Source organism: Mesocricetus auratus, unplaced genomic scaffold (assembly GCF_017639785.1).
Source record: "Mesocricetus auratus isolate SY011 unplaced genomic scaffold, BCM_Maur_2.0 Super-Scaffold_100014, whole genome shotgun sequence".
Taxonomy (NCBI): domain Eukaryota; kingdom Metazoa; phylum Chordata; class Mammalia; order Rodentia; family Cricetidae; genus Mesocricetus; species Mesocricetus auratus.
The window spans coordinates 39,306,999-39,331,358 of record NW_024429197.1 but is presented as its reverse complement, the minus strand read 5'-3'; the positions used below and the strand labels follow the sequence as shown (position 1 = coordinate 39,331,358).

The window sequence follows — 24,360 nt, the reverse complement described above, 5'->3', positions numbered from 1 at the left end:
TGTCATGTTATTTTTGTTACCGTGGCTCTGTAATATATTTTAAGACCAGATATTATGATGCCTCCAACATTTTTCTTTCTGCAAAGGATTGCTTTATCTAGTCAAGGTCTTTGTGTTTCCATGTGAATTTCAGGATCGATTTTTCTAGTTCTGTGAAGAATGTCATTAGGATTTTGACAGAAGTTACCATCAGCCTGTAGATTATTTTCAGTAACACAGGTATGTTTCCCATTAATTAAGCCTATCCATGATCATCAGAGATGTTGGTTTAGTGTCTGTATGCTCTAAGAGCTTTCTGATGGGTATTTAGGATCTTAAATAAAGATTCAAGATGTCTGAACATAGAGATGATGTAACTGCTTCCCTTTGTATTTGCATTTCTTTTAATTTTTTTCATTTTATGTGTATTTAGGTGTTTTGCCTGTGTGTACGTCTGTGCACAATGTGCATACAGCGCCCAAGGGAACAGAAGAGGGTGTCAGATCCCCTGGGATTGGAGTTGAAGGTGGTTGTGAACCTCCTTGTGCATGTTGGGAACTGAGCTCACAGAGCGACCAATGCTCTTAAGCTATAAATCAACTCTTCAGCCTCCTTTCACTTTTGTTGTCTTACTGCTTAACAGAAGACTTTGAGCACTTTATTGAATAGAGTTTAAAGGAAATGTTCTCCATTTTTTCATGTTTAGTTTAATGTTGGCTATAGGTTTTTCATACAACCTTTATTATGTCAGGATGTTGTGTGCTCTCCTCTCTCTCTTTGTCTCTCTGTCTCTCTGTCTCTGTCTCTCTGTCTCTCTGTCTCTCTCTCTCCTCTCCTCTTCTGTCTTCTCCTTTTCTCTCCTCTACTTTCCTTTACCCCTTCTCTCTGTCTCTCTTTCTCTCCACTAAGCAGGCATTGAACTCACTATGTAGACTGGGATGGCCCTCCTACTTCTGCCTCCTGAGTGCAAGGACTGAAAGCATGTACCACCATTTACAGAATATTCCTGGGGTTGTATTTTTTTAACTCTAAAAATGGGGTTATTTTTATTTCGAATGTATGAGCATTTGCTTGCATATGTTTTTGTACCATGTACATGCCTTGTGCTTGCAGAAGCCAGAAGTCATTGGATCCCTAGAAACTAGAGTTACACATAGCTGTGAGCCACCATGCAGGTACTGGGACTAGAACCCAGATTCTCAACCAAAGTATCACATGCTCTTAACTACTGAGCCATCTCTCCAGTTCTTATTTCTAGTTTCTTTAAGACTTTTATCATTAAGAAAAGTTGAAGGATCCTTTTGGTATCTGCTGGGATGATGATATGGTTTCTGTTCTTATGTGTCTTTATGTCCCAAGTTATTTTTATGCATTTGTATATGTTTGGCCAAATTTGCATCCATGGAAGAAACAAGCTTAGTCATTGTTCTCACTTGATTTCTGTGGTTGTGATAAGACACTCTGATCAAAAGCACATAGGGTAGAAAAGATTTATTTGGCTTACACTTTCAGGTCTCAGTCTATCCTTGAAGGAAAGCAGAGCATGAACCCAACCAAGAACTTGAAGCAGAAACCATGCTGCTTGCTGGCTTACTCAAGCTCATATTTGCCTAACTTTCTTATATACCCCAGGACCACCTGTCCAGGGAATGGTACCACCTATACTGGTAATCAACACGGTCCTCCACAGACATACCCAGGGCCAGTGTGGTACAGGCAATTCCTCGATTGAGCGTTCTTCTTTTAGGTGACTCTAGGTTGGCAGTTAAAGTTGACAGTTAAGTCTAACTAGGACAGTCATGATATGAGATCTTTTTAATGTGTTCCCCAACTGTTTTCACAAGAAATATTTAAGAATTTTTACATGTATTTTCATCAAAGAAACTGATCTGTAGTTTTCTTTCTTTGGTGTATCTTTATGCAGTTTTGGAATCATGGTCATACTACCTTGTAGAATGCCTTTGGTAGTATTCCTTCCCCTTCTACTACGTGAAACAGTTTGAGGAGTATTGGTATTAACTCTTCTTTGAAGGCCTGGTAAAAATGGTCAGTGAATCCATCTAAAACTGAACTTTTCTTATTTTGCATTGTTTTAATTTTAATTACTACCCAGTTCATTGAATACCGTAGATCTGTTTAAGTGGTTTAAGTCTTGACTTAAATTTGGTAGGTCATTTGTATGAGGAATTCATATTTGTTCTAGATTTTCCAGATTTTTAAAGTGTAAGTTTCCAAAGTACTCCCTAATGATTCTCTGGGTGTTTGTTGTTGTTGTTGTAATTTGTATTAACCTTATTTTTCACACCTCTCACTTCATTAATTTGGATGTTCTCTTTATTTTTGTTATTTGATTAGTTACCTGTAAATCTTATATTTATTTTTCAAAGTACCAACTCTTGATTGATTCTATAAATTATTAGTCCCCATTTCATTAATTTCTTCCATGATCTTTATTATTTCTTGCCATCCTGGGTTAGGATTTGTTTTGTTTCTTTCATGACTCACTGATCCTTCAGAGAGTGTATTGTTCAGTCTCCATTTATTCCTGTAGTTTCTGCAGTCTTTCTCCCTACTTATTTCTGATTTTACTGTACTATAATTTAATAATATATTAGATTATTTTGACTGCTTTTTATTTGGTAAAGTTTGACTTTCAGCCTAGAATGTGGTCTCTTTACTTACAGAAAGTCCAATAGGCTGCTGGCAAAAGAAGGATATTGTTTCCTTTGGATGAAATATTTCATAGCTGTTAAGTCCATTTGGTCTATGGTATAGATTAGCTCTGGGGTTCCTTTCATTGATTTTAAATTGGAATGAATCTAGAAAGAAGAGTGAAATAATGAAACCAGCCACTATTATTGTATTAGCACCCATCTATCCTTTCCTCCATTAGTGTTTGCTTTATAAAACTAGGAGTCACATTGTTTAGTGCATATATATTTATAATTGCTTAGTATTCTCAATGGATTGTTTCCTTTAGTAAAGCACAGTCCCATTCTCTGTCTCTTCTGACGCATTTCAATTTGAAGTCCCTTTATCAGCCATCAGAGTGCTATGCAAGGTGATTCTAGTTTCTGTTCACTTGGTAGATTACTTTTCCATCTCTGTCAGCCTGTAAGTATCTTCCAATGAGGTGTGTTTCTCAGAGACAGCAGAAGTTTGGATCTAACTTTTTATTTAATCCAGTCAGTCTATGCGTCTTTATTGGTGAACTGAAGCCACTTTACATTTTGTGTTGTAATATAGAGATATTTACTAATTTTTGTAATTTGTTGACTGCTTTTCTGGTTGGCTGGATTATTGTTTCTTATATTCTCTTCTATCAGTATCAAAGGTTTGCTGTGTAAGACATGATGGATTCCCTCATAGCTCTCCTTCATTCCATCATTCTCCTCCTGAAATCTGTTCTATGATGTCCTCCATGATGAATATTGGCTCTCTCAATCCTTTGTGTATAAAACTCCTTTAAGTGCCTTTGGCAGTGCTGACTTAGTGGCCACAAACTGCTTTATTTGTACTTGTCTTGAAATGTCTTAATTGTTTTAAATAGCACTGATGTATATAGCAGTCTTGGTTGTTGTGATGGCTTAAAGAAAAATGGCCCCAAAAGGGAGTGGCACTAATGGGAAGTATGGCCTTGTTGGAGGAAGTGTGTCACTGTGGGGGTGGTCTTTGAAATCTCCTATGCTCAAGCTACACCCAATGAGACAGACCATTTCCTGTTGCCTGCAAGATGTAAGACTCTCAGCTACTTCTCCAACACCATATCTGCCTGCATACCACCATGTCAAATCATGTTAATTATGGACTAAACCTCTGAAAATGTAAGCCACTCAATTAACAGTTTTCCTATATAAGTGTTGCTGTGGTCATGGTGTCTCTTTAAAGCAATAGAAACCCTAACTAAGACAGTTGGTAAGTATTTTTAAAGATTGAAATGTATCATAGAGATATCTGATGTTTGGCCTCTGTGGTGTCATCCTCTTAAAGCTGTTGGTGTTGTGACTTTGTTTTGTATTTTTGACATCTTGATTATAATATGCTGTGAAGATATTCTCTAGTCATGTCTACTTAGAATTCTAAATGCTTCTTGTATTCAAATGTGTTTTTCTTTCTAGTTTTGAAATTTTTTCCTGTTGTCATTTCTTTGACAATTCTCTATGCATCTTTCTATTCTTTGTATTCTTATTTTTTTCTGAATTTCAACTTCATTTATTATCATTGTGGGATGTGCAGTGTCATCACACACAGGCCACTGAATGCATGTGGAGGTTAGGGGACAATTTCATAGAGTTTCTTCCCTCCATCCTCCTTTAAGTGGGTTCTGGCCATCTATCAAACCCACAACAGCAGGCTTGTACAGGAAGAACCCTTACCTGCTGAGCATCTCATTGGTCTGGTTTTGTCTCTGTTTGTGTCACTAAATGCCATGGTCATTCTATCCCATTCCCATTTGATACTTTTCTAATTGGTACAGTGTTTCACCAGCCTGTCTTGATACTCTTTCTGCTTGGTCAGTTCTATCGATGTTTCCCATTGTGTTCTTTACTTGATTCATTGATTATTTTTTTTCACTTTCAAACTCTCTTTTTTAAAATCTCAACTTTCTTGCTGATGTTTCCTTCCATGTTGCTGACTTTTTCTTCAACCATATGGCTTATTTCTTATCCATATTTTGATACTCTCTTCTCTGTCACTGACTTTCTTCTCTAGATCTGAATTGAATTCATCCACTTTGAATTTCACCCTCTCTCAGGTGATTGATCATTTTTACATAGAATCTTGGAAACTCCATCTGAAATCTTCCTTACTTCAGCATCTTTGATTTTAGGAGTTGAGGAGGTAAGAACTTTTGCAGGAGTCATGTTACTGTGCCTTTTCTAGTTTCCTGCACTTTTGGCTCACAGGATGTGTATTGTTTGACTAGTAAATGCTTCTGGATTTGGGAAGTGGGCACATAGTTCTTACTGAGCAGCCTACTCTTGGGAGCTCAATTCTCAATAACACTCAGCTAGGAGGAGATAAACTCCTGTGTCAGCAATATCAACCAACAAGACATGGAAATACACTTGCAGTGATGTATTAGTATGTGTATGTAGGTGCATGCGTGCATGCATGTGCATGCATGTGTGTGTGTGTGTGTGTGTGTGTATGTTGTCACCCTGACAGGATCAAAAATTACCTCAGAGACAAATCCCTATGTTTATCTGTGAGAGATTTTCTAGAGTAGGTTAATGGAGGTGGGAAAAACTACCCTGACTGCTGGACTGAATAAAATGGAGAACGTGAGTTTAGTGACTGCATTCTTCACTCTCTGCCTAGTGACTGTGGATGCAATGTGAGCCGCTGCGTCCAGCTTCCTCCTTCATGCCTGCCTTGCCACAGTGGACTGTGTTCTCAAACACAGTGTTCCCTTTCTTAAGTTGCTTTTGTCAAGTATTTGCCCAGCAAGGAGACAGCAACTATATGACACTTAAAATCAATTGCAATTCACTAATATGCACCAAATGACCACAGAACTCCTGTAGCAGGTACTGTGACGTTAGAAATTAGTTAAGGGTGGGACTAGTGAATGACCGAGATCCAGGAAGGAGGAGAGAAAAGCAGGATCCGGGGTGGGAAGCAAGGTTAAGCATGAAAGCAGAGAGACAATGGAGAATGGTAAAGAACATTATAGAGGGGAAGGGAAAAGAAAATTGTGTAGGAAGTGTGATCTGAACAAGAATGGCCCTCAGAGACTCATAGGTTTGAAGATTTGCTCCCTCCTTGGTGGAACTGTTTGGGAACACTTAGCAGGGTTAGTAGGCGTGGCCTTGCTCTGGGTGACATTTTAGCTGAAGGGTGTCGCCCACGTATTGTTGGGAGTCTAGGAAGTAGCAAGATATGGACAGGCAAATGACCTGCCTTTGTCCTTCCGAGGCTTCCTGAGTAGCAGTTTCTCTGCTGGGAAACAGCTGTTGTGTTCAGAATTCTCAGACACTTCAGCAGTGAATGACAACTATGTGACTCCAGAATTTGACCCCATTCTGACCTCAGGCTCGAAGCCATCAAACTTCAGGGCCTTCTGAGTTGAGGACCTGTGTCCTGGGACTCCAAGGGCAGGGCTGTCTCTCCTCCTATACTTACTTCCCAGCCTGAGCTCGGCTCCTGCTGCCTATACTTTCCACTCTCCACCCCTGGGCCTTCCCTCCCCCAGAGGCTGTGACAGGCCCCAAAGAGTGTTTCTAACCTGTGGGTGTTCCCTAATCTCAGGCCCTCAGGGAAGCTCAGTTGTTAACAATAGAAGGGCCCAGCTGCTGCTTGACAAAATGGAATCTCTCCTCCACTGACTCTGCTCCAAGGAATCACTGTCTCGCCAATATGTGCAGCTCGATTTGAGGCTGTGGGAGCCGTGGGCTTGTTTTGAGGGCAGGCCTGCCTGTCTGCTCTAGGCCTTCTGCATTCCCTCCCCCACCAGGGATCGACGCCAATGCAGCTGTACTGTGCTCTGCCTGTCTCTCAGTGTCATGGTGTGGTTTCCGTTCCCCCCCCGATCTTTCCCAGTACCCTTCACTTCCTTCAGGAATTTCTGAAGCTTTTATCTATGTTTCTCTCATTGGGATAAAGTCTGTTTTGGTTTTTCTTTGTGTGAACATCTCTTTCACAGTCCCTCAGAGGGGAGGGGTCTTTACTGACTCCCCGCCTTCTGTCCTCCACACTCCTGTGCTGTTCAGCCCCGAGTCTCCAGGACTGTTTCTGCAGTGGGGAGGCGTCCTCCCTCCTTCCTGGGCAGGGACTCCACGCGGTTCTCAGCGGTGAGGATGGTGAGGGCAGGTCTGTGCTCACTGGGCCTCTGGCCTCTCCTCTCAGAGTTACCTGGCACCTCTGGCCCCTGAGTTCTCTTCTGGGATGCAGCTCTGCTTGCTGTCTGTTGGCCTGCTTCTCCTACTTGAGCCGTTGGGTTCCAGATTCCGGGGACCTGCCAACACAGTTGCCACTTGACATTTGCTTTCCTTCTTGAAATTCTTTCTTGTCGTTTTCCTGTGACAGATTCGATGTTTTGTGCTATACTTTTGTCCCTTTCGTGTGGTATTATCGAGGTTCTAGAAAGAATACACATAGCATCCCCTCTTCCGGCTCTGAGTCAGCACACCCCTTTTCTGCTTTCTCTTTGCAGTAACAGAGGGCAGCCTAGTGTCAATTGAAGAGCCACAGGAACGTGTCAGGTAAGGTTTGCTTGATCCCTGTCTCCGTCGGTTTTCCAAACCAAACTCCTGTTAAATGATACTGACTTATGGTTTGTAATGAAAACATTCAAAAAAATCTATATTTATGTTATGTCTGAGTACGTGGGTATCTGTGGAGAACAAAAGAGAGCATTGGTTCCTGGAAGTTATAGTCTCCTGTGACTGTCAGCCACCTGATGAGGCTTCTGGGAAGTGAACTCTGATTCCCCGGAAGAGCAGTAATTGCTCTTAACTGCTGAGTCATCTCTCCAGCCCTACCCTTTACGACATTTAACTTAGAAAGGGAGGTATTTGTTTCTCTTATAATAAATATTTTTAGGAAGAAGATGGGAAATTATTGAGTTCTTTCTATTGAATCTACCTTTGTCTATAATGAATGGATCTATTTAATTTGTATTTTTTATGGAAAGAAGTGTTCCATGGAATAAGGATAAGCCATTGTAGATCACAAAACCATGAGCATTGTCAGAGAAGATACAGTTAACCTTATCCTAGAAAACTGAATCAGGGCCAAAGCCGTTGTATCTTTTCTTTCTTTCTTTCTTTTACATTTTATATTTTTATTTTTAATGGGGGTGGTGTACGTGAGCAGTGCCCAGAGAGGCCAGAAGAGGATGTCGGATCCCTCCAATGAGAAATTCCAGGGGATTGTGAGCTTTGCAGTCATTTCATGTTGGGAGTCAAACTGGTCCTCTAGAAGAGCAGCAAATCCCCTTGAGCTCTGAGCCATCTCTCCAGCCTGGCAATGTAGCATTACTCTGGCTTTGAGCATCTGAGTAAGGCACAGTCTATAGTCTCCCAGACTGTAAATACTTGATAAAAGTATTCCAGCCTTTGCTTTCCTGAGCTCTAAACTTAAAGCCAATTAGCTAGTGTTGAAGTCATGCTTGATCTAGCCCAGGTTCCCCTGACTGCCATCATAAAAGGTAAGCAAACTTTGGTCACTTAAGTGACTTCTGTTTATGACACAGTCCTGAAAATGTGCAGAAAGATGGTGTTCAGTCCAGTGAATGGTCCCCTTGGCTGGGACTCAGTGAAGGCACTGCTGTCTACTCAACCTGTGGAGGATCCTCATCATCTAACAACACCAGACACGTGTTGTCTTATTATCTATGAAATAAGGGTATCCCTGGAACAGCAAATGTTCTTGCTGCCTGGCGTTTAACTGTTCGCAGTATCCTGCACACAGTGCTGGCACTAAACTCAGGTCTGGTTTGGTTTCAGCTGTTTCTCTGAACCTAGACAAGGATAAATGACACCAAATCAGGTCCAGTTTATCAGGCTATCTTTGTGCAACCCTGAATTCTCTAGAGAAGCTAGAGAGTCAGGAATTCAGAAACACTCCATGGTTCTGGTAAATATCATGAGGAGACTGGCTGTGTTGGGCTCCCATGTTTGCCCCATATGCTTGTTCTGGTGTACAGCTCAACTGCGTCTTCTCTCTTTGGTTTGGGTCACTCATTCTTTGTTTATTGGTATTTGTGTTTATGTGTTCATGTGGTGTGTGTGTGTGTGTGTGTGAGAGAGAGAGAGAGAGAGAGAGAGAGAGAGAGAGAGAGAGAGAGAGAGAGAGAGAGAGAGAGAGAGAGAGGAGAGAGGAGAGAGAGGAGAGGAAGGGTTTTTCAGGCCAATAGTTAGAGGGTAGGGAAGTCATGGTGGTAGCTGGTCGCATTGTGGTCAAGAAGAAGAGACATGTTGCTGCTTGGCTCTCCTTTTCCTTTTAAAAAATGTTTTGAGACATGAGGCTAGAGAGTTAGCTCAACGGTTTAGAGCCCTTGTTGGCTTGCAGAGGACCTGGGTACAATTCCCAGCACCCACACGGTGTCTCTCAGTTATCCCTAACTCCAGTTCCAGGGGATACAATGCTTTCATCTGACTCCTGGAGACACCAGGCACACATATGGTACGCATACATGAATGCAGGCAAAACAGTTACAGTCATAAAATATAAATAAATCTAAAGACAAGTAATCTGAAACAGAACAATTATGACAACATACTATAATAAAGCGCCATTGAATGAGTATAGTGTCTCTGTGTCTTATACTATTTTATTGCCCTGCACTTACTCTTCCTGCTATGATGTGAGTTGACAGATGCCTTCATGAAAAGATGAAGTGTCATGAGTGATGCAGGCATTGTAAGATAGATTATACACTGTGGCAGTCCATCTGAGAGTCTTAATGGCTGTTGGGTGACTGTTGGGCATGGAGTATGTTGAGCGTGGATACTCTGGATAAGGGTTTAAGTCTCCTTCCAGGTGACAGAGCAAAATGCCACAAGATTCACCCTGCTGCTTAAACTGTGAGCAATTTAAAACTTAGGGGAAAAATTCTTTCTGGAATTTTCCATCAAGGGGAAAAGGCAGGCTCACTGCCTGGAAGAAGAAAATAATGGTGATGCTGTCTTATGAAAGCAACATGCAGTTCGAACACCAGCTGGTTGGAAACGTCTCCTACACCACCAGCTAGTTCTTAGCGTCATGGTTAAGACTAGAAGGTCTGGAATTAGCAGGGCGAACTCTCTGGCTCTGTTACTTATTGGCTGTGTGATGGGGTTAGCTATGTAACCTTTCCACACTTGTTTCCTCTTCGCAAAAAGAGAAAGAACTTTTCTCATGGGGTTGTCATGAGTATTCAGTGAAATCATGCAAGGAAAGAGCCAAGTTTAGCGCCTCGTCAGCACTCAGAGTCACTGGCCTCCTCGACTGCCTTCCCAAAGTATCTCGTCATTTCTCACAGCTCTATAGACAGCCTCCTAGCTGCCTTACTATCTTCTAGTCTTTATGCCAGAGTTAGGGCAATGAATGCATCTGTGGGAAGTGTTATCTGTCATCTAATTCCACAGGATGAAGTCTCAACACTTTTAAACTTAACTTGAGGCTCTCCATCAGCTGGACATGCTCTTCCTTCTTCCGGTCTCTCATTTCTCCAAAACCCCACCATCTCTTGGGATTTCCTGTAAATCTTGAATATCCTGTAATATTGTACTTCTGTTTCTGTGCAAATTTTTCTAGTTAGAGAACCCCCTTTCTCCTCATTCCATACTCTTATTCATCAAAGTCGGGGTACAGTCAGATAATTCTAAATGAAGTCTGCCACAGGAAACACCTGGGGTGTCATCTCAGTACCTCTCATTCTCTTCTCCCACCATGTAGAGAGCCAGCTCTAAATGAGAGCAGGATTGACAGCCCAGGCTGTCGGACCACAGCACTTATTTCAGGGATAGGATCAGGAATTACAAAGATTAAACCAGGACTGGGGAGATGGCTCTCTAGGTAAGGACATTTGCTACACATGAGGACCAGAGTTCCATTCCCAAAACCATGTAAAAGCTGGACTGACTGTTTGCACCTGCAGTCCCAACATGATTGCAAATGTAAGACAGTAAGATAGCTAGGGCTTGCTGGCCAGCCAGCCTAGCCAAAAAGGGGCAAGTTCTAGGTTCAGTAAGGGACCCTGTCTTGAGTTAACAAGACAGAGAGGGATAGAGCAATCCTTCCAATGTTCAATCCACTCAGTGGTTTCCCTTGGCCACCACATGAGTGCACATGGCTACATGTGGGCACATGCACACATCAATGTGTGCACTCATGCATACACATACAGGATTGAATTAGGGTGAGGCTCATTGCAACATTCTAGACAGCATATGTTGGTATCTTAGGTCAGCCCCTTTGTTATCTTTACTGCTTTGTTGCTGTCATCCTTTTACAATCCCAGGCAAGTGTTAGAAGGGGGAAACTCAACCAATTCTTAAGTAGGATTAAATACATTGAGAACAATCAATATATACGTAGTAATATAGCATCATTTAACTTTTATCTCAGAAATATTTTGTGGATTTCAGTATAGGTGTCTTACATATCTTTTGTTACATTGTGATACTATTACATTGACATGTAAGCATCTTCTTGCTGGTGACACACCTCTAGAACCTCAGCATTGGGGACACTGAGATAAGAAGCTGACGAGTTGTCTCAAACACCTTTATTTTTCCTGTTTGGAAACACACACACACACACACACACACACACACAGTTTATTTAAAATATTCCTTTGTCCCTAGGATCTTTGCTATATTCACTTACCAGTTTTTAAGCTTTCTGTACTAAATTGGATTTAACTAAGGACATAATCATGTCATCTGGGAAAAAAATTTGTAGTAGTCTGCCCCTTACCCATAGTTTTACTCTCTGAGGTTTTAGTTACCTGTGATTAGTCATGGTACATGCTTGGAATGATACCCAGGTCCTCTGAAAGAGCAACAAGAGCTCTAAACTGTTGAGCCATCTCCCTAGTCCCATGCCCCCAAAACATTTTTTTAAAAACAAGAGCCAGGCAGCAACAAGTATTGCTCTCTTCTTCTTGACCACAATGAGACCAGCTGCCACCATGACTTACATTGTGCTGGTGCAACTCAACAATAAATGATCACAGTTCAGTTAAACACCAGACTCACCCTTGCTGACTCCCTTTAAGCTGGTGTCTGTGCTTCCTCATCTCACACTGGTTTGGAGATTGTTATCCTTAACAGCTTCATCTGTCAATATCTTTTTTTTTTCATTAATAATTTCACCATCAGATCCCTAGAGATAATTTTGGTTCCTCTGTCATAGCTTCATGTGAGTTCACCTCTAAAATCACATTCATATTTTACTTCAATCCCACAGAATTCTTTCTATTAATAGAAAACTAGTCTTCCGGGCTTTGCAAAAGATTTGACCCCAACATTCCTTCATCTCTCACATGTCTGATAACCATTAGATCTTTCTTCAGTACTGGTTTGGTTTCGTCTGTGCCTGTTCCTAACCTTCGCTCCCAACCCTGTTAGCTCTCAGGTAGCTCACACCTCCACTGCTTCCTTTCCTAGGTGATCCTACATTTAGTCTTATGGAATTTTCCTGGTGTGAGACCCCCCCCCTGAGGAAACTGTTGCTCAAGTCCCAGCTTCTTCTTTACTTTCCTATTTAGGAACTACTGATGGCTCTCAGCTCTGATGGACCAAGGTAGTCAACTAATTCTAACCACTCTCTGCCTGCATTGAAGATCCTGTACCACCTGTTTGAACAGCCTTCAGCTGCTCTCAGTCTGAACCCTCCGCTGACGTCATCCTTGTCTTCCCTTCCTCCAAGATCCTCAGTGTATACATGCATGCACTCCATACCCCAGCCCGGAAGATGGCTGAAGCTGTTCCCTGAGTCTAGGATGCCTCCTTCCTTTCCACACACATACACCCCAAATGACTCCCTGATGAGTGTCAAACAAAAGTTTTATTACCTCCATCCAAATTCTTTCATTTATTGCCACTTCAAAAGACGTATTGTGAGTTCGAGACCAGCCTGGTCTACATAGTGAATTCCAGGTCATGTTATCCAAATGCTGAACCACGCAGCACCTTATTATGGGAATAGAGAAAGCTGTTCTCTTCACTCATTCAACAGAATAATCAGCTTTAGTGCCCAGTATAAATTTTATTTCCTCATTTTTCACTGTCACAGACAATATTCAGTATATTCCTGATATCGATGGGAGCCACGCATACATTTTTATGCCGTTTATCTCCTTATTAGCTCCATAGCCTATCTGAATAATAGTAAATATAATTATTATTTTAAGGAACTATTTCCTTTATAGAATTGGAAATGCAAACGTTTAAGATATTCTGCTTTGTGTATTCAAGCTAACCACAGTTACACCTTTTAGGGTAATATTTTTAATTATTCTGGAAGAAAGAAAAGCAATCCCCAGAGGGCTAACAGTTTGAAACGGAACAGGGCACCTCTGGGAAGGGAGAGGGTCATGGGTCATCCTCAAACAGACAAAAGACAATGGAGACGATTGTGTCTAAAGATGGTATATGTTTTTTCTTGAGACAGTGTGTTGACAGTTTCCTTCCTCTTGGGTCATTGTTGTCTGCTAAATGATCTGTGACAGCAAATTGATCTCAAGATTTCCATGCAGGAGACACAAGGCAGCCTTTCATTTTGTTGTCCTCTCTGCGAAACGCTAAAACATTTCAGGGGGAAATTCATGTTACCTTAACATATCATTTGGCCATGTGAAGCTTGGCAGCTGTGCTGGAAGCAATAATAGTAATGGTTAATTTATCTTCACCCAGTTTCAGAGTTCTACTTACGTGTGATTGGAAAAGTAATAGCACATTTGAAAAACGTTAGTCTTCTTTTTTTTTTTTGAAAAAATGTTAGTCTTAAAATTAGGTGTCGCAAACTACGAAATAAATGGATGCACTGATCCATTTAAATATTGCCCCATTAATTTCAAAACTGAGTCAAATATTTACCTTAAGGATCTTACAGTTGACCCATAAAAATTAATACTAATATATTTGTTTTGACTAAAAATGTGTTTCTTCTCCCAAAGAACTGAGAAATTAAATTGGAGAACAGACAGGGATATTACACCTGGTTTTCCAGCATCTACTTGCACTGGTCAGCTGGCGATATCACGTGGCTGAATGTTATCTCTGAGTAATGTTTTGTTTATAGAGCTATAAATCACTGGGTTCAACAAGTTCATGGTAAAAGTATGAGCAGACACAGTGACTCGGAAGTATTCTACAGTTGCCACTTACTGCTTTTCAATACTCTTCATTCTCCTGCTAGGGCATAATGGCACTACTAGAAAGGGGTTCAGGTGGGGGGGATGAGAAAAGAGGGGTGATTCCATGTGGCTAGATTCTGTGTAAAAATTAGTCTCCATTCTGATGCTTTTATTCTCCCTGTGAGTAGGAAATAAAAAGAATCATACCAAATGGAGCTGATATGACATTTAAGAAAATTTTACTGTAGAATTTAAAAAATTACAAATATGCTTCCCTTAAAGTTCCTTTTAAATACTGGCATTAAAGGCAGAGGTCTTAAAGCTATTTCTTTTTGCAGTATACATAAATGTGCTCGTAAGTGGATATTTCCAATTCATTATTGAAAAATGAACTACACTACACAGCTTGTCTTTTCTGTGATTTATACTTGTCAGTGGTGAAATTAATGTGTTTGATCCATCTATTAAATGTGCATTTGTTAAAGATATATGTCCAAAACCCAGCATGGTGGCACACACACATAATCCGAGCACACAGGGGCTGAAGCAGGAAGATTGTTAGTTTCAGCCTGGGACACACAGAGATCCAGACTATCAGGGACACACATATCTGGTCTCAAAAAGAATGAAAAAAAGAAAGAGAGAGAGAGAGAGAGGAAAGAAGTATCATAATTTTCAAATCAGTCTAGTTTGATATGATATTAGCTGAATTGTGTGCTGTAATAATTTGGCAAATTATATATGGTCTGACTTTTGTTTATATTTTCAGAGTAATTAAAACAATCTCGTTTAATGATTACTACAAGACATGGTCAGAGATTGCCACGTCAAAAACTACAGAACTCTCCAAAACTCCATGTAAGCTGATCTAGCCTTATTCTGTGTCCTTCTAATATCTATTGACCTGCTGGTTGTTCTCAGTTTGTCTTGCTTTCAAAGACTGGTTGACACGTGTCTGCTCTGCAAGAGTAATAAAGTATTCTGTTGACTCTCTATACTATACTGTTCACTCAACAACTGTTAATTTAGTTCATTTGTGTAGAGCCCTGACCTGAGTCTGTTCAAAAGCCAGCAGAAGGGAGAGCTGATGGAGCTCTTAATCTTATGAGGTTAACTTAACTGCCTTCACCCAAGAAAGAAGAGTTCACAGCAGGGTGGACCTTTCCATTTCAAAGGCAATTATCCCCTAAGCCAGAGTCTCTCTCCACCGTGGAGAGCAAATGCAGTCAGAAAATGTGAGAGTGGAGAGCTGTTCAGTTACACCAGTGTAAGGAAACATTGTCAGAGGACCACAAGGACAGAATATGAGAGCTGGGCAACCAGTTCCATTTAGCTGGACTTTTAAACTACATGTCTTTATTTGCCTCCAAGTAGGCTATCCCGTTAAGTGAAAATGTGCCTTTGCCCCAGCCATCCAGCCGAAGGAGTAGGGCATTGTGAAATTAGAAAGGGCCGCACATCCCAGTGTCTGCGATGATGCTTTGTAATGCTTCTCTTTCTTAGCTGTTACTGCCTATGTTCTCCCTGATGTGTGTGTGATACCCTGCATCCAGTTTTATTCTTTTTTCCTAAGTGCTCTTCTGCCTCTTTTCTCAGTAATGACCTCTTTTCCTACCCTTCTCCGGATCTCCCTGAAGGGCCCCTCCTACTGCCATGTTTTTATCAGTCAGTGATGTCAAAGCCACCTCTCTAGCCAGACTCTCTTCTGCCCCCACACGCACATTTGCAGACCTGCACCAAGGCTCACCAACAGGCATGCCATTTAAGTAGCCTGAACCTGGTCCACTTTGAGCTCCCAAAAGTGTCCTTTCTTCCTTCTGTGTCTTAGGCACTGGTAACTCACTATTTTTGCATTTTCTTCCACCTAAGAATCCTTAAAACAACTATAAGTCTTTTAATCTTTTTTTGTATTCCTGATTTATCTCTTGCCTCTACCCTGGTGGTCACTGCTTTAGTCTCATTGTACATCATCCCATAGTAGTTGTTTCCTAACTATAGCAAAAAGTTGTATTTAGTTTTGGGGCATAAGTTAAGGCAAAAGTACTACTACGCTTAACTAACACAAAACCAAGTAAGATAGATAATGTTTATGAAATTACATGTTCTTTCAGAAAAGATGGTTGTTGACTATTTTAAAATTATACATTATCATCCTCACTCACACACTAGTGGTTGAAAAAAATCATTCAAAGTGCATTATGATATGCATTATGTACACAGATTTTAGCAATGCTATTAGTTCAAAAGCTATTTCTAGCATTAGAGTTAGCGGGTGTTTAATTTCAAAGTTTGGTGGCCAGATGTACCTTAGCGAGTTGGTACATTTCAAGTACCTACCATGTATGGAGTATGGAGGGAGGCACACAGATGGATTTGGGGATAATAAGCATTTGTTGTTAAAACATGACGTTGAAAGATACTATAACTCCAGGAACTAAGAGGCAAATTCCTCCAAAAAAAAAGATTTATTTTTCTTTCAGGATGGCAATGTGTAAATACATAGGGGTCCTCAGAAACTTAACTCCTAGACAAAAGATACAATAATGTGCCAGAATTTGAGAGCATTTGGGAATAATTGTCTCTTAATAAAAAGCTGTTTTAAAATGGAAGAAAATTATGGCAGTTTCCCGATGGCGGTTCCTCCCTCGAAGATGTTTGACTCCAACTTGTTGAATTTTGTTGTTTCTACTTCAGTCAGTTACTAACCCAGTCTGTAACTCATCCTCTGTGAAAGCAAGAGCCCGGGCATACATATTTCTCTGCAGCCCAGAAATAGTTCTGGAACTTTGAATCTAACAGTGGATGGCAGATTTCACAATCCCACTGCCCTCCTTCCCCTGGAATCATTCTAAAACTGTTCCGAGAGACTGCCTTTCAAAACAACCAGAACCGAATTTTCAAAGTAAATGCAACCCTGACACATACTGTTGGCCATGTTGTCTTCTGATAGTTCAACTGGACAAGAGCCAACATTCTCTTTTTAATGGCCTAAGTTCCTTTCAGTAAAGAAGACACAGCTTTTATATTGTAGAATGCTTCTCCAGTGACTCAGAAATACATAGGAAGCCTCTTATAACTTCGTTTATGCATGTATGTTCTTATCACTGGTGAGGTTATTCATAATACATGCATATTTTAAGTGTTTTGTATTTTATGAGTGGGAAATAGTTGTATTTTGATTTGGATATTAACACTTTTTCTTATCTTTGAGTCACAAAGCTATGTCTCAATATCAATGCCATAATAGTCACAAGTGTATTCTTTCACAATAAGTATAGAGTATATCTGTATATATTATGCTTTTAACCACTCCAGTTCATCATTCCTTCAATTATTCAACCAATATTTATTTACTAAACACCTTAATATATGTAACCAATAACCATACATCTATATGTCTGAGGGACCAGACATTATTCTAACCCTCTTTTTTTTCAGATGAGAAATGAGACTAAGAGAAACCAGGTAATTTAGCTAAGGTCACCCACATAGAAGAAGATACCATATATTGATAAAGGAGGTAAATTCTGGAGCCAAATTTCCAGGGCTTATCTTGGCTATCATTTGCTGGCTGTGTGACATTGGCAAGTCTATTGCTGTCCTTGGCCTAGTTTGCCTTGTTTATAAAAATGAGAGTAGTCACAACACCATCATGTCATAGGTTAGAAGTGCCTAGATAGCAGCATTCAGTACATGTGCCCATTTGTAATCATTAGTGCTGTGGTTCAAAGCCTTGGATTAGACCTCTGGCCCTGCATTCCCCTCCTATGCTGCTTTCTGCCTTTATAGTATGACGGCATATTATCCCAGCATAGTGTGAGATTTACATTCAAATAATGAAGGATGAGTAGCATTTCTGAAACGCATGTCATTTCCATTCACAATCATAGGAAATCATACAGAGAAATACACCAGTGACCCCACTGTGCTCTGCCCATCTCTATAAAATGTCAAATACAGGGTTTGGCAGAGAGAAAAGCCATGCATATGGTTATAGGAACGGCTCTTTAACGGCAGAATGTGATCTCCATACGGAAATGCTTACGTTCCAGGAAAAGAATTCCTGAGAGCAGCACGCTGTGCAGCCTGAGCGGAGGCTCCCTGGTGCTTGTTTGCTGTCAGCAGGCAAACCAAACAGCCTCCGGCATCAGGGGGGTGCTTGCTTTCACCCCAGGAGACTTTCAGTCTTTGAGGCTTCCAAAGGCCCCTCCTTCCTCGCGAGAGGCAGTGTGCCTGCCTCCAGAGCTGTGCTGCACAGCCCCAGCTGCTCATTAGAGCCACCTGAGGAGCCTGTAAAAATTCCGACAGAAAGAGCACACCCAGACCAGTTCCATCAGGGTTGGCAGGAGGACTGGGTAGTGGGGGTTTTGAAAGCTCCCCAGGTGACCATAACGCACAGCCACAGGTGGGAATAGCATGATGTCAGAAGTTAGCAACGCCTTAGTCCTATGCTAGTTTTTGCAAAGCACAGGTAAGAAAGTGAGTGGCTTACCTAATTGAACACCATCTTTCATTCCTATTAATGAGCAAAGAATATTCTCCCTACTTTTAGATGCTCTGCGGTTGCATGAGATAATATTTACGTAAACAAAACACACTAGTGCAAACCGGTACCATGTTTTCTGGATGTGACAGTCCCTCCAGAGAAGATGGATGACTTTGAAGTAAACACAACTTGGATTCTCCTACATTTTTAGAGACCTCAACTCAGGCCAGGCTAGGATTCCTGGTTTCAATGCCAAAGATGAGACATAGTTGGAAAGTCTGTTAAAACTATTTTAGCATAGATTTAAGCAAGGGATTTAAGAGACAGGCACTCAGAAAGAAAGTCACACCTGAGTGGGTTATATGTTTCTCAAGAGAAAGTAAGAAAAATAAGGCTTGGGCTTCTCAAAGAAGAGTGATGACTGATTGTCTCAGTATTATCCATAGGTACCATTTTGGTGACTCTCAAGTTACATTTCAAAAGGTTGCTCTGAGATTCCTACCTGCTTTGTTCTCATTTGATAAGTGAGATTATAGAGTGGTTCTGGAGGTACCTTAGATGGAATTATAATCTGATAAAGGGAAACCAGAAGCCTCTAGGGTTGCACAAGGACTTTGGTACACATGTGTCCTTTTCCTGCAAATGGGGTTTCTGGTGAGATTCCTAGAAAATTACAGGTTTACAGCTGGGAAGGGAGAGAGGCCCTAAGCAGTTGTTAACCGTGCATTCTTGCTTTCCTGCTGCCAAGGGGCTTCAACTGGATTCCAAGGAGAGAAGTATCTCTCTCTTCTCATGCCCCCACTCCTAAATTTTCCCTGCTTCTTTCTATCCTGCCCCATTATGAAAAAAAATGAGCAGAGAGACAGAAGAGTTCTATCTCCCGCCCTGCTGCAAAAATAAACAAATCCCAGAATGGAAACAACACTGTAATTTCCAAGAGAAAGAATTATACTATGGAAGAGAAAAAAATTACATTACGAAAGCTGTGGAAGGGACCCTTTTCTGCCATGACATACAAAATTGTCCCACAAGCAAGAGATGTGAGGGAGAGATTTCACCCTCTAGAACTTAGGCCCCTAACTCCCCCTCTGTCCCTCTCCTGCCCTCATCCTTCATTGCTGTCCTCTAATCAGCATTGTTTCTTGAACATGTATGTGCTAACAGTTGACTGTGTGACTTGGAGACAGAAGATGCATTTTGTAAGTAAGCTCTCTAAGGAGTTTACGGGCAGGTGGCAGGAGACAGCGAAGTCAAAATAATAATAATAATAATAATAATAATAATGATAATGATAGAAGTAAAGTATGAGAAGTGTTGAAAGTCTGTAGGAAGAACTGTGATGTCTTCACCCGTGAGATGCAAGAAAACTGTGAAGCAAGAGTCAAGAGAACATGGATGGACGGCTTGGGAGAGGTGACCTGGTCCCTCTGGATTTGTAATATATAAGGTAGAGACTGTCTGCCACACAGATTCACATACACAATGCAGGAAAAGTTTTTCTTTTTTTCTAAGGAAAAATATGAATTTTCTTTAAATGGAAACTTGCAAAAGTCTTAATTTTGTCCATGCAAATGGAAGATTACTAATAAGAAGACACTGGAGAGGACTGAAGAGATGGCTCAGAGGTTAAGAGCACTGACTGCTCTTCCAGAGGTTCTGAGTTCAATTCCCAGCAACCACATGTTGGCTCACAACCATCTGTAATGAGATCTAGTGCCCTCTTCTGTTGTGCAGAGACCTGCAGACAGAACACTGGATACATAATAAATAAATAAATCTTTATTTTAAAAAAGGAAAAAGGAGAAGAAGAAGAAGAAGTGGAGGAGGAGGAAGAGGAGGAAAAAAAGGAGGAAGAGAAGGAAGAGGAGGAAGAAGGGGAAGAAGAAAGAGAAGAAGGAGGAGAAGGAGAAGATGATGACGACACTGGAATATTGCTAGTCTGTTTGTCTGGACTGGAACATTGCCAGTCTATTTGTCTGGTATAATGGCTCTCCTCCACACTACTCTGTGTACACACAGCCTAGAGTAATAATTCCAGTAATGTTACTTAGAATACTCACCTATAGGAAAGACACCGAAAATTCCAGAGAGCTGAGATTGGCTTCTTTAATGGGAAGGATGCTCTCCTCAAATGCCAGCCTGGAGTCAATTGAGGCTTGGAAGACAGTGTGGTTGCATGTGCTTGTGTGGATCTGAGGAAGAAAAAAGTTAGAGTGTATATAGGAACATTGCTGGTGCAAAATCATGTAATTTAACAGAAGGGAAAAACTTTTTTTAAATAAAAAGCAAATGACATTACATTACAAAGAAAAAGTAAAATCATTGGCCAGGTGTGGTGGGGCACACCTTTAATGTCAGTGCTCAGGATGCAGGGCAGGCAGATCTATTTGAGTTTGAGGCCAGCCTGGCCTACAGAACTAGTTCCAGGACAGTCAGGGCTACACAGAGAAGCCCTGTCAAAAGAAAAATTAAACCATTGATATGATAGAGATTCCAAATAACAATTAGACTAGTGGAAAGCATCTGGCCAGTTAGGTGGTTCAAGTACAAACTCAGAATAGGGGAGGGGAAGGGAGAAGGGAGGAGGAAGGGGAGAGGAAAAGGGAGGAGAGAGGGGAGGGGAGAGAGGAGAAGGAAGGAAGGGAAGGGAAATGGGAGGAGAGGGAAGGGGAGTAGTATGTGTGGATATGTGACATAAGTTAAGAATACAGAACAGTTTTCAGTACATTTTATGTGAATTTGATTGGCAGCATAAAGCTTGTGACTAAGCACAAACTTGTGAGCCAGTAAGGTAACATGATTTCAAAATATTCTAGTGAAGACATGAGCTAGGTTGACAGAAATGCAGCAAGCACACTTGCACCTGTACCAGTCAAACTAAATAAAAATCCTGATGTTTTGGGAGTGCTAGGAACAGAAGCACAGTGCTCTGCCCTGAACTGAATTTTCTGCTGTGGACATAAAGGGGTTTTTGTTTTGTTTTAGTTATGTATAATTATATGTGTCTGCTAGTGGAAGCCGGAGGTGTTAGATCCCCTGGAGTTGGAACTACAGGCAGTTGTGAGTACCATGTGGTGAGAAGTGAATGATCTGGATCCTCTGGCAGAACAGCAAATGCTCTTAACCACCAATCCATCTCTCCAGCTTCTGGACATAAATCTTAATAAGAACTAAGGTTCTTTGAGAACAGTGAAAATGATTGTCATAGAAAACCCAGGTTCTAAGAAAACATTGAAGGAGTAGAGGCTTCCTTAAGATATGCCTTAGAGCCTCACTGCTGGGGAGAAGGATGAACTTGACTGGCATGAATGCAGGAAGATGAACTCCCAGTGCTCAGATCAAGGGAGGCCACTGGAGCCCTTGTCATCAACTAGGAGAAGGGACGGTGTCACGGAAACATGGCCAAAGGGCTCCCTCAGGGCCAGCAGGACCATCTGTTTGAGACTCTTGCTCTGTGGAAAATCCAGATCTGAAATGTCCCTGGCAGTAGGTGTGCCCCAGAAGCTTTACTTGATATGCACAGCCTCTGGATTTTCCCAGGACTGGAAGCAAAACAAAATAGCAGTTCTCAGAGTAGAAACGAAAACATTGTTACTTCCAATCCCAAGATTTAATTTTTCGCTCCAAGTGCTAAATTAGAAATTCATTAAACTATTAAGGTCCGTGATTTTCATGAGTTTCTCTTAATACTTTATTACTATTACTATTACTAAGTTTCTGCAAGTTTAAAGATGTAATTGGCTTTTTTATTAGTGTATCATGAATTGGGTAGCATTTAACTAAGGGATAGGACAGCTTGGCTCCTACAGGAACGAGAAAAAAAAAACAGGCTAGTTTTCTCATAAGGGGACAGAAGAGGGGACTCTATCATCTCACTGCCCGGCCTGTTTGCTTTGTTTGGGGACTCTGCTGCTTGCTTGAAGCATTCATGACACTATGAGCATGTCAACAAAAAAGGAAACGCCACCTTTTGTTGTTGTTGTTGTTTTTCCCCAAGATATGGTTTCTCTGTGTAGCCCTGGCTGTAATAGGACACACTCTGGAGACCAGGCAGGCTGGCCTCAAATTCAGAAATCCCTCTGCTTCTGCCTCCCTAGTGCTGGAATTAAAGGCATGTACCACCACCCAGATTAAAGAACTCCATCTTGTATTGGTGTTGGGGCCTAGTGTAGAACCTCAGTCCAAAACAATGGTCTCCCATAAATTTTATTTAACTGCATAAATGATATGTAAACGAATGTCATTATAATGAAAACAATTTCTGAGTCACAATCTACTTATTTCAAACAATATCGAGTATTACACAGCTCCAATATAAAGAAAACACTTGCAAAGTCTTCATGCATTGTAACATGAACTATATAGTGTGTGCAATTGCCACATATCAACTTAATGAGAAGTGAGTTACTTTCAGCTCTGAACTATATTAAAGAATGTATATGAAGACTTCTTGTAATCACTTTATTCCAGCTTTTGGAGACCCAAATTTCATGGAACGGTATTACAGATGGAAGCAACAGGATCAGCAGCGGCCCAAGCAGTGGAAGCCGACGTAAGACACCTAAGTGCTTTGATTGTGTGACATCGCTGACCTTGAGTCTCAGTGATTCCGCTCTCTATCTCCTGAGCTATTAGCAGAAACCCTGAGAATCGCAGCCTCTGCCTTTTCTAAGCATAAGAACAATGATAAGAGAGTATAATCTCCCTTCAGTGGAACTCAGGTAGGAAAGCTGGCAAACATGGAGATGGGACATGAGCCATAGTGAAGACCAAGCCGGTCCTCAGAGTTAGTTATCACATTACCTTTTCATCTTTCTCATAGCTCTGACTTCATTTTCCCAAACATTTCCCACTCAGGAACTACACACACACACACACACACACACACACACACACACACACACACACACACACACGTGGGTGTATATCTTTATTCTTGTATGATTTAATTTATTTTATTGGAGGAAGATACAGGAATAAAGTGTTTGCCATGCATGTATGAAGACCAGAGTCCAGGTCCCAACACCCGTATAAATGCCAGGTAGGCCGGCTGTCCATCCTGCAATCCCTGTTCTCAGAAGATAGAGACAGGGATACTTTTTCTACTAACCAAATTGGAGAGCTCCGGGTTAAGCAAGGAACCCTACCTTAGTAGAACAATCAAGAAAGGCATCAAATGTCAACCATTAGCCTCCATACTCTTGTGCATAGCTATACATGTAAACACGTAGGTATATATGCACACACACACACACAGATACACATGTGTATTCACACCACATACACACAACAAATAATGGTATATTAACTATACAAAATGATAGATTTTATAATGATTCTTTACCCAAATATAACACATACTCAGACTATATTAAGCAATCACCTTCTCTCCCTGACCATCTCTCTGTTAGGCCCCTTCCTCTTCCCAGTCTCCCTTCTATTTTCAGTGTGTGTGTGTGTGTGTGTGTGTGTGTGTGTGTGTTCTGGATTCTGCATAGGAGAGAAAGCATGTCAACAGTGTGCTTTCTTCCGTGTTCAGCAAACATGCTACCATGAGGCATGGGGAGGGAAGACTCTGTTGCACTCAGGCTCCTCATCTTGCATTTTAGCTGCTGTTATCAGCAGTCAGTATTCTGCATTTTTTCAGAGGCGACTATATGGTCATTAAACACACACTGTGTTCTGAATTTGAGCAAAGTCAAATAGGCTTTCCTATCCTTTTCTTCTTCTCCAAACTTTAGCAACAACTTTTCTTTGGGCCAAAGTAAAGCAAAGTTTTTATATTACTCTTCTGCTCTCGGCATAAATTATAGACAGGACAGAAATATATTAAGCTGAATTTGAAGGCCTGTTTCAAGTTTCTTTTGCAGTTGAAAAATTTCTTCAGAATCTAAGATGGTCATTGTTTTGACGTGACTCCCTTTCCTGTTTCCTGTAACAGAGCTCCTTTGTCTTATTTGTTTGCTCATTGGTTCATTATGTTGGCCAGAGTCTCCCAGAAGCCCAAGATTTAGAAAAATGAGGACCATGTCAATATCAACTTAGTCACTCACTTCTACATGTGGCTAAAATAACTGAGCTGTTTGAGTGATAGAACGCTTCAAAA

General features: G+C 41.0%; 1 protein-coding gene across 3 annotated transcripts in view; it reads left to right on the top strand.

Annotated features, from left to right (window-relative positions):
• Nucleotides 1–24,360, top strand: part of Ube2u (ubiquitin conjugating enzyme E2 U) — a 59,366-nt gene that overhangs the window by 20,118 nt on the left and 14,888 nt on the right. For 2 of the 3 annotated variants that reach the window (XM_040757109.1, XM_040757111.1), the window contains exons 6-8: nt 7,136–7,184; nt 14,538–14,626; nt 22,725–22,806. In XM_040757109.1, coding sequence (XP_040613043.1) covers nt 7,136–7,184; nt 14,538–14,626; nt 22,725–22,806 — 220 coding nt within the window. The remainder of the gene's footprint in view (nt 1–7,135; nt 7,185–14,537; nt 14,627–22,724; nt 22,807–24,360) is intronic. The other variant, XM_040757110.1, reaches the window with a different exon arrangement.